Source organism: Pollicipes pollicipes, unplaced genomic scaffold (assembly GCF_011947565.3).
Source record: "Pollicipes pollicipes isolate AB1234 unplaced genomic scaffold, Ppol_2.1 Scaffold_3447;HRSCAF=4054_pilon_pilon_pilon, whole genome shotgun sequence".
Classification (NCBI taxonomy): Eukaryota; Metazoa; Arthropoda; class Thecostraca; order Pollicipedomorpha; family Pollicipedidae; genus Pollicipes; species Pollicipes pollicipes.
This window is the reverse complement of record NW_023596297.1, coordinates 21156527-21167203: the sequence shown is the minus strand read 5'-3', so window position 1 is coordinate 21167203 and position 10677 is coordinate 21156527. Positions and strand designations below refer to the sequence as shown.

The following is a 10677-nucleotide window of genomic DNA, read 5'->3' as shown; positions in this document are numbered from 1 at the left end:
GCAAGCGGAGTCCGGCGGGTCACACGCTTCCACAACACCCTTTTACAATCTTGGGGTCTTCGGAACATCGCACAGTCTAGTGGCCTATGAGAGCCCCTCGTTTCTCTGGTTATGCAATGGCATTCCTGGGCGACAGGGTGACTGGTTAGGTCCCTTCCCTGGTAAGGCAGGATGACCCGCTGGCTAATTTGTCACTGAGAGGCAAAGCTCCCTAATTTGCTTAAAGCACGCAACACGGACGGGCAAGTTGCTTACCATGACAAGCAACTCACCCGCCCGTCGTTCATTTGACAGGAAGCCAGCGGCATCCGGCTTTATGGTTTGAAAACATCAAACAAAACTTCACCGTGATTTGCAACCTAGCTTGAGCGTTGCGCTACGCTGTCAGTCATCCCATCTCCTCGTTACGCTCCGGCTGCGCTCGGTCAAAACTCCCTCCCCCCCGTATGCATAACGTAGTGTGTGGACGGCCCTTAGAGGGAGTGGAGGGGGCGGCGGAGCTCATTAAGCACTGATCATAAAAGAACCAAAGGAGTCGGCTGTGGTGCCAAAATAAACAAATGCGGGTCTAAGAGCAAGGACATGTCCCCCACGAGACATGTCAGGGCACGGGTGTAGGAGCATGAATATAATGGCCGTACCAGAACGCGACACAGTAGACAAACTCGAAAATGATCGAGCCAGACCAGTTCAGACTAGGCCACAGGGCAGGACCGGACCAATTCGACGCACCGCAGATGGTGGCAGTTTAGACGGGGCACGGCAATACAGACAACAAGAAGAGGACGGGACGGGCAGGAAGCAAGGCAAGGCGGGACAAAATATCGGTGTGAATTACAGAAAGACGGGTCAGGCAGGACCGGACAAAACATGCACACAGACAGCTAAGAATAGAAGGAACGGCGGTGATGTAGTGGGCAGCGCCCGGCTCTGGACTCGCCCGAGTTCGATTCCTGCCTATATGCCTAATGCATTCCATATGGACCCGCCCGGGGTTCGAGTCCCTCCTACACCCCTAATACATTCCTTATGACACCCCTCATAGACTGTCAGACGCACGCCCCAATCATTAAAGGTGACGAGAGAACGGAATACGGGCATACGGGCCCTGACGTCAGTCGAGTCAGCATGGACAGGGTCAGACAACGCTGCACCACACGCAACACACCGTGCCGAACCGTCCCATACCAGATCGTAGCGGATCGGACCGGATCTCACCCGAACATAGAGAAAATCAGATGTAAACTGAACCAGAGTTGACTGAGCAGGGAAAAATAACGTGAACAAGACAGGTACAGAAATAGACTGCACTGCAATGCAGCCATCACACCACCTAGGTACTGGACAGGACCGAACCGCAGCAGACATGTCTGGGCATTGATAAAAGGAGGTAACCAAGATGTGTGACAACAGGCAAAACAGAACAATACAAGATAGGGTCGGGATGGAGCAGAACAGCAAAACAGCACAGAAGAGCAGAACAGGACAGAGCAGAACAGCAGATCATGGCACAATAGGACAGCAGAACAGCAGAACAGGACAAAACAGATCAGGGCAAAACAGTAACAGGACAAAACAGCAGAACAGGGCAAAACAGCAGATTAGGGCAAAACAGCAGAACAGGACAGAACAGAACAGGACAGATTAGCAAAACTGGACAGAACAGCAGGATAGGACAAAATAACAGAAACAACAGACTAAGGCAGAATATAACATAACAGAACAGCAGAACAGGACAGAACACAGCAGGGTGAGGCAAGGAAAGACCAGTCAAAACAGGATATTGGACAATAGGATGTCACCAGCAATACTACACCCATTACAGGACAGGGATGGAGCATGCTGAAGCACGTGGACCAGACTGGGTATGGCTGTGGACGTAGTTGAACTGGTGGCTATCCCAGCAGGGTGATATACAGAAAGAGCTGGATGGTACAGAATTGAGAACTTGCCCTTACATTCAGACATGTTGGTAATTTAGTTGCATGTTCATGCCCAGTCTTTACTAATGTACATCAACACAGCATAAAAACATGTCTCCTTGATTCCATGTATTAGTGAATGGAGAACACCTTCACAGCATTATCTGCACCACCACTAACAATCCTTTCAGGGCTTGACCAGTCACAGCACAGGACCTTGTCTGTGTGACCCTGCAGGTCATACAGTGGTGCCTTTGTTCCCCTGGCATCCCAGTGCTTCACCATCATGTCTTGACCTGAAGAAACAAACTCATGCTCCCTTGTAGTGCTCCAGCAGACATCTGTCACCCAGCCCTTGTGGGAGGAGTACATGTTTTTCACTATGCTACCTTCACTTGACCTTGGGTCATACAACTTGACATAATGATCTGCTGATGCAGCCAGCAGGGTATGGTGCACCTTTGAAACCGATATGCTGAAAAATGCTTTGTTACCTGCCAACTGGCTCTTCATGCCTCCAAGCTCTACATCCCAAATCTTGATTGTATGATCCCATGATGCTGATGCCAGCTCTGATGGAGATAACCATGAGAGTGATGACACCCCTTGCTTGTGGTCAGAAAGCGTCAGGGCAGGGGTACAGACTGGGGCTTTTCCAATAGTTTTTCTTTTCTTCTTGACCTGTTGCTCTTGGGACTCTTCCCCCACAGAAGCTGTGTTCCAGACATGGATGTTTGAGTCCCATGAGCCAGTAGCTAAGAGAACACCTGGATCCTGTCCAGCCACACAGTCTACACTCTTGGAGTGTCCTTGGAAAACAGTCACACACTGGATGCTGTTCCCAGCATGGCTGTACTTCCAAAGCAGAGCAGACTGATCCATGCTGCAGCTAGCAAATGTTGAAAGGTCATTTTCATGGCTGATCCAGCAGACATCCTTCACTGGCTCTGTGTGACCTGGTATGGTCAGCTTGTGTTCTCCAGCGGTGGTCCATAGATGAAGTGTAGAGTCATAACAGCCAGACAGGATGAGAGATGGGGATGCCTGGACAGCTGACACCCAGTCATCATGCATGAGGCTATCTTCAGGTTCCGGAGGGGAAGACTTTTCGACATATTCAATATCAACCACTGTCTCAGCAGATATGCCTCTCTCGCTGAGAAACTCGCTGACCGACTGGCGCAAGAATTCTCCATGAATGAGGAAGTCGAACTCCACTTCCAGTGACGATTCATCCGCTTCACTTCGCAGGTTGTTGATCAAGCTGTTCAACTCCCGATGCCCGACAGTAATCGGTACAGAGAACGGTGCATCCGGTACTGCATACTTCTCCTGTTTTGTGATGAATTTCGTTTGGATGTGAGGAGCACCGCTGTCTTCATTACCGCTCGCCATGCTGCCGCCACAATGATTACATGTTTAGTGATGTTCGTTTCTGGCTATCATTTCTGCTTGCGGTTCTTGGCTTTTTCTTTTGATGGCGTTTTACCTCATATAAATATAGTTAAGAATTCAGTTATAGTTTTCGATCACTGATATTATCAATCTTATGCGAAATTGTGTACCCATACGAGAAAGAGACTAATTTCGTTATGCTATTATGAACGGAACCCTAAAAGCACTAGCAAAATGTTTCAAATAATGCGCACAATTGCCAAACGTGAGCATCTAAGGTGATCACGGTCGTCAAGTACGTTCGTTTTGGTTCGGCGTTGTTCTGGGTTGCGTGCCGCTGCCGGTAGGATGGGGACGCATTTGGATATTTGAGTAACGGAATGAAGTGTCTTAATATCGTTTGCCGGAATGATATCATTCATGGTTATGATTTGCACCTGTCAGCGATATTGTTCAGATTTTACCCCACGTATTGCACCATCATGCACAGCCGCCACTCCTTGACAATGGGGCAATGCTGCGTTACGTTGCAGCGGACGTTCCCGTGGAAACCTGGGTAATCGTGACATTTCTTGTATTATCGGTTTCATACTAGCAGTTGAACACTATCAGTTGTACTGAAGTGCTTGTCTGATGGTAGAAGTCATTTTTTGGGAGTGGAAATGGGGCATGTTTTAATTTTTTAAGCAAAGAACTGCAATCAGCTATGGCCACAGTGTACCATTTTTTGAGATCCTTTGAACCACTGTCAAAATGTTGTTATGCAGGTTTTGCACAGAAGTAGCATTATGCTCCATCAAGCAGATGCCATGTGTGGGTGGACATCTTGTGCATGTGTGTATGTAGACAGTCATGCTTGGTCAGGTTTCTGTGCAGCTGCTTTTCACTTAAATAGAAACATATCTTTGGCAACAACAGTGTAGGTATACCTTGGTACCTAAGGCTTAAAATAAGCATTGTACATCATTTGTTGTGTTTATGGCAGAATATGTTGTAAATAATGATAAAACAGGTAGATTCATGTTCCTACCTTCAAATTTTAATAACTATGATAGCGAGCACCTGAGCGCTGTACACACTCCACAACCTCGGCCCCTCAGCACCATTGCTGCATTATCATTGTGTGGTCACAACATTACTGCATGCCAAGATCCCTAAAAAATGTGTGGGACCAAAGTACCAATAATAATGCAATGAAATATATTTTGTTTCATGTGTAGGTAAGTTTATGAAACAAACAGGCCAGAATAGACCAGAAGATAGCCTAAACTAGCCTAACTTAACCTGACCTAACCCAACCTAACCTAACCTAACCTAACCTAACCTAACCTAACCTAGCCTAGCCTAGCCTAGCCTAGCCTAGCCTAGCCTAGCCTAGCCTGGCCTAGCCTGGCCTAGCCTAGCCTAGCCTAGCCTAGCCTAGCCTAGCCTAGCCTAGCCTAGCCTAGCCTAGCCTAGCCTAGCCTGGCCTAGTGTAGCATAGCCTAGCCTAGCCTAGCCTAGCCTAGCCTAGCCTAGCCTCGCCTCGCCTCGAGCCTCGCCTCGAGCCTCGCCTCGCCTCGCCCCTCGCCTCGCCCCTCGCCTCGCCCCTCGCCTCGCCTCGCCTCGCCTCGCCTCGCCTCGGCCTCGGCCTCGCCTCGCCTCGCCTCGCCTCGCCTCGCCTCGCCTCCGCCTCGCCTCGCCTCGCCTCGCCTCGCCTCGCCTCGCCTCGCCGCCTCTCGCCTCGCCTCGCCTCTCGCCTCGCCTCTCGCCTCGCCTCGCCTCGCCTCGCCTCGCCTCGCCGCCTCTCGCCTCGCCTCGCCTCTCGCCTCGCCTCTCGCCTCGCCTCGCCTCGCCTCGCCTCGCCTCGCCTCGCCTCGCCTCGCCTCGCCTCGCCTCGCCTCGCCTCGCCTCGCCCGCCTCGCCTCGCCTGGCCTCGCCTGGCCTCGCCTCGCCTAGCCTAGCCTCGCCTCGCCTCGCCTCGCCTGGCATATACCATATTAAGAAGTTTTGTATAGCTGCCATGTTCTCATTTTGCTTTTCATTCCCCACCCAAAACATCATATTTGCCCCCCATGTCGACCAATCTACAAACAGTATGGAAGACTGCTTGGAAACCCAAGACAACTATTTCATTGGATTCTCGTCATCTTGGCCCCCTACATTTTTATGGTTCTTGACCGCAGTATGTTGTGACCATGCGTAGCAATGGCGCCGGGGTCGCGGTTGCTGTGCATTTGCGCGCTCGGATGTTCGCTATCGTAGTTATTTACGTTCCAAGGTAAGAGTTTAGATGACCTGTTTTATGATTATTTATGATATGTTCCGCTTCTAAAACGACGATTGATGTGCAATGCTCTTTCTTAACATTAGGTATCTATGTGTACCATGACCGAATCAACTGCCTAATGTTTTATTCTTTACTCAAGAAATAAGTTTTAAACTTATTAACATTTGACTGTATTATCTTGTCACCTGATATAACATGGCTGGTGGTGACACAAGAGCATGTTATATGCCAAATAACATTGATTGTCGCTCCCAAGTGACACAAGCAGGACTTTTGTGAGTTGAAACCTCATGTCTGCCTCATGTTGGTTGAGCTGTCCTGTCTGACTTGTACCAAACTAAGCCACAATCATGCTGATAGAGTTCATCAGATACATCAAACAAAATGAACTGGTTTGCTGGAACCCTCTATTATACTCAGGATGAAGGCAAACTGCACCAAATCCAAATTCCAATACCTCAAATGTTACATTTACTCCACCCTAAAGTTATACCAAATAATCTAGTAAAAATACATAAACCTGTGACTCAGCCCCTATCATTCTGATAGTGACTAAGATCTTACAGCCTGATTTACCACATCATGCTTATAGGACAAATTTGTATCAAAATATGAAAAGTATGGCTCTAATAGTTTATCATGTGATTGCCCTAGTCATTGAATGCATCATGATTTTTTTGCACAGTTCCCATGTGGTCTCTGGATTGGCACCTTACAGTGTTGTTGAATGTGATGGAACAAAGGAATGGGTAGCCAACATGCTAGTTTTGGTTACCTACAATTTGTTTGATTCCAGGTGAAGTTTCAAGATGCCATTTCGCTTGGGAACAGATCCCATTCGACACACCTTGCAGTACTTGGAAAAAGGTCCTTTGGTGTTCAAGGAGCGTGTGCGGGTAATGCTTGTTCATTACAACCAACGTGAGAAGTCGCACAAAGGAGTAGAGTAAGTACTTTAGACATGAAATACCTCTTATCAATGGCTGCATATGTTGAGCTGTTTTGAGTAGCATTTTGTCACATCTCATGTCAAAGCTGATGGTGGTGTGGTTGTACTAAAAACCTTGTCAGGATATGCCTTGGGCCAATTGCTTTGAAGGTGAATGATTGCAATGTCCTTATCTGTATTAGTTTCTGGACATGATGTGCAGTGTCAATGACTAATTATATGATGGTGTAGATTTTTCTTGCGGTATCCTCAGAGAGTTTCTGCATTGGTACACACCACAAATTCAGTACAAAAACCCAAGTTTGCAACTGGTTGCAATGAAGAACGTGATGCCTTCCACATTCATCCGCCTCTTTCTCGGTAAGTTGTAAACCTGCTGCCTTGAATGTTCTGTCCCGTTCGCGGGACATTGCAACCAAACCAAATATATTTCTGTAGGTGCTCTGAGCCTATGGGCGTATGTGTCATGCACCATATGTTTCCTGTGGTAGATGCTGCAAGTTATGCAATCAGATTTGTAATCTTGTAATGCAGTATTGTATCTGAAATTCGAAGGGTTTTGTTTATGGAAGTAGTGTACGTGATGGCTGTGCGTGTCAGAAATAGTACATGGATTTTTTAGAAATAGCACTGTGCGGGTTTCGAGACATTGTGCACGCATGAATTTGTCAATTCAAAGCTTGGTTGGTGTTGATGTATGCCCTCATTTCGCTTAAAATGTGCCCTTCGAAATGTTGAATCACAAATTAGCTGCTTTTATTTTGATGTTCAAAACACATGTTAGTTCTAAGAGATACAGAATCGTGTACGAGATTTCCATATTATGTGTCGAAATACTTAACTGTAACTTGCCGCAATTTTTTCTCTCCCCTAGAAAACTATGTATTTTAGGGTACTTTTACATGAGAGCGCAGAACAATTTACGTACGATGAATTTGTGAGACAACTCGTCGATGATATCGGTTAGGACCAGGACCAGATGTGGAACAGAAGAAAAAAAATCTAGGACAAATTTTGGTCCCAAGGAGCCGTGCTGGCATAATGTTGCCTGTTTTTCGTTGAATGGGGCGTGGTTGCTGTGAATGGCATTGCCGTGAATGGAAAACACAAAGTCAAAATCCTCAGAGCAGCCGCAAAATGGGACTATACACCACAAGTTAGCTTCATGTTAAGGGCAAATTTTGTGTTTTGGTCCGCTGCGAATTTCATGATGAGTTGCTCCTGGTTGTCGCCTGCACAGTCGGAGCGTGGAACCACCGTTGCTGCATAAAAATAAGGATTTTGTATATTTGGTAGAGTTCGCATTTTTGCATTGCATTTTCCACACAGTTATCAGTTATCAGTTAAAAGGTGAAACCACGTTTGAAACCATATACTCAACCGACCAATGTATGTACTCACCGACGTTGTAACTCAACAAAACCAACCAGCGTTTCTTGTTCGTGACTGTAGCGATGTCTGACGTGCCACCGTGTGTTCCCCTGAACTATTCAGCCTGAATGATTCTGTTCCACCGCAGACAATGATGAAGAGGTATTAGTCAATGCCGAAGGGAAGTCTAAAGAAGACATACTGTCCCACTTGACAAAAATTCTCGGGAAATCCGCGTGAGTAACCCCGTCCCAGCAAAGAGACTTCCTCGGCATGCGATTTCAAGCTTCATTAAGTCACCCTCTGATGGGTATGGACGTGGGTTTGGGACGTATTGTCGTCCCTATGATGTACGATGCCACGGTAGTTATAGAACAAGGGTTAGAAATGTCATATCCGTGGGTGAAATGCGAGCGTCAATTACATACGGTTTCCAAGATACCGCGGTCCTCGGGTGGATGCAGGGCGTTGCTGCGTGTGGACCTGGCTATAGAACTGCAACTGCAACTGCAACTGCAACTGCAACTGCAACTGCATCACTGGTCTGGCCCAATTGCGAAGGCTCCCAGCATCACCGTCCTTTTATATGAGAGTGATGACACCGTGACTAGTGTCGTTTGCCTGTTTTCAGATCGGTCTTGGCTGCGGAGCAGAAGGAGGCGCAGATAGTCGAGAACGTGTCGAATTTCGGCGAAGGCTGCGGACGGCATTGTATATGCGAGGTGCCGGGCCAGGTGCCCTGTCCCGGGATCGTACCTCTGCCCAAGGAGTGGCGGGGGAAGTACAAATACGGCGACTTGGACGATTGAATCTTTGCTATGAAGTATATTGCTGTGCTGTGCTGTGTAGATGTGAATACATGAAAAAGGCGTATGTGTGACTTGTTCGTAACAGATTGCTTGCAAGACAAGACAAGGACCCCAAACGAATTGGGAAAGTTTGAGATGGTATGCAATAGCAGCTGCGATACCGTGCTAATCCTGGCTGCCAGAATCGTGGCGTCTATGGAGAACACATGGAGCATCGGTTTGCTTCAGGTCATTTGTCAGTAGAGCATTCGATCACATCGATTTCCCAGCCGTTTTTCTAGCCGCAAACATTGTGCTCATTGGTTGGAAAGCAACCTAACAGCCGGCATGGCAATCTAGTGCGGCAAAATGTTAAATGTGTATCGGCCGGGACGCGATAGTTTGTTTACTTTTCATTTATTGGCATCGTAAAGACTAACTCGATGAATGACGAGCCATTCATATCATTTCGGGTTTTTAACGTGGTTCAGGATGACTGATGTACCTGAAATGAGAAAAAGGCTCTAACTCCTGGTTGTTGGCGTTGTCAGTCCAAACTCCTTTCGTGGAGCTAGCGGTCTTCATCATACCAGAAGGTGCTAGTGGAGAGACGTTTTACAGCAGAATAACGACAGTATTGACGGTGTTCAATATTAAGATCTGTGGTCACCTTCTAGTGACCCTCATCTGACTCTCACGCCCACTCTGCTCATCCTCACTCTTGATGATACGCATAGCTCGATTTCGTGTAGTCAGCATGTCCTGGTTTGTTGAAAGTGGTTGACTCTGCGTGGGAACTTAAAACTCAACATGGCTGATGCGCACTGCGCTCGCATTTTGTGCCTGATGTACACACTACACACTACCGGGAGCCGTGATAAAGGAGCTAGAGTGACGAATATATACGGAGAGAGTCATAACAGCCAAGGCCCTAAAACAACCAGAAGCCAAGCTGAGGCCGATACAGCCAAGCTGAGGCCGATACAGCCAAGCTCATGCCAAAGAAAACAACAGTACTGGACGGAACTGAACAAAAAGATGGATCTGGCTCGACAGGGCAGGAAAGCACAGGACAGAAACTTCAGGAAGCAGTCTTAATCTACTACGTAGCACGTGTCGGATACAGAACCACTCCAAACAGGGGTTAAACCGAGCTGGAGTGGATTGGTTCCCGGTTTGGGAGGGCACGACAGTGATGACCTGGGTATGTTAAGATTTTGTGACTTGGCTAGGACCGGATCGGAACGAACCATAGGACCCCTCCGGACGGCACAGATCCTGGACTGTCCTGCCGGTTGGTCTGGTCAGGGCTAGCCTTACCTCCCCATGGATTGTGCCGCTCTACGACTCGGTCGTTTTGTCCTTTCCTGTCCTCCCTGACCATCTCTGCCTCTTTCCTGTCCTCCCTGACCATCTCTGCCTCTGGTCTGATCTTGTCTGGCCTGTTTGCGTCTTGTTCTGTCTTCCCCGGCCTTGGCTGGTCCCTGGTCCGTTGTGCTGTTCCGTCCTGCTTGTATCTGTCTCTGGTCCCTGCGCGGCCATATTGGCACGATGCGGCCTGGTTTTATCCCGTATTGTCCCGTTTTATGCCTTCCTGTTCCCATTGCCTTACCCTTGCATTCATGGGGGGTATTTCTCGAAGTCGATGCAGAAGCTGAGCAGCATGATGTATAGCCGCTTCTACACCGCGGATACGTGGCGGGTGGTGAGGACGACGGCGCGTGAGCTGGGCGTCGGTTACTGCGTTCTTTGTGGTCCGGTCCGGGCCAACCCAATTCGTCATTGTCCAGCCCATTCTGGCTCAGTCTGGTCAAATAAATATCATCCTGTTCTGGATGTCTGCTGCTTCTGTCCTGACCTTGCCAGGTAACTTGTATACGATCTTGTCCGATCTTGTCGGATACGGTCCGGTCAGGTCCAGCCAGTCTCTGACCTATCCCGTCTACATCTGCTCGGACTGGTTGTGACGTTTTCACTCAGACC

General features: G+C 48.2%; 2 protein-coding genes across 4 annotated transcripts; one reads left to right on the top strand and one right to left on the bottom strand.

The window, feature by feature from the left end:
• Nucleotides 1–2038: 2038 nt before the first annotated feature.
• LOC119091692 (ribosome biogenesis protein WDR12 homolog) lies at nucleotides 2039–3318 on the bottom strand. Its single transcript, XM_037214519.1, has one exon. It carries the CDS (start codon nucleotides 3315–3317, stop codon nucleotides 2055–2057), a length of 1263 nt encoding a protein of 420 aa, XP_037070414.1. The 5' UTR covers nucleotide 3318; the 3' UTR covers nucleotides 2039–2054.
• A 267-nt stretch (nucleotides 3319–3585) lies between these two features.
• Nucleotides 3586–8804, top strand: mRpS25 (mitochondrial ribosomal protein S25). Of its 3 annotated transcripts, none has more exons than XM_037214763.1 (5): nucleotides 3586–3612; nucleotides 6383–6532; nucleotides 6789–6895; nucleotides 8055–8142; nucleotides 8538–8804. In XM_037214763.1, exons 2-5 carry the CDS (start codon nucleotides 6396–6398, stop codon nucleotides 8713–8715), a joined length of 510 nt encoding a protein of 169 aa, XP_037070658.1. In that variant the 5' UTR covers nucleotides 3586–3612; nucleotides 6383–6395; the 3' UTR covers nucleotides 8716–8804. The 3 variants fall into 3 exon arrangements, with proteins under 3 accessions (XP_037070658.1, XP_037070657.1, XP_037070659.1); XM_037214762.1 differs by lacking the exon at nucleotides 3586–3612 and adding an exon at nucleotides 3627–3660 and having other exon boundaries at nucleotides 8538–8803; XM_037214764.1 differs by lacking the exon at nucleotides 3586–3612 and adding an exon at nucleotides 3671–3689.
• Nucleotides 8805–10677: the final 1873 nt, after the last annotated feature.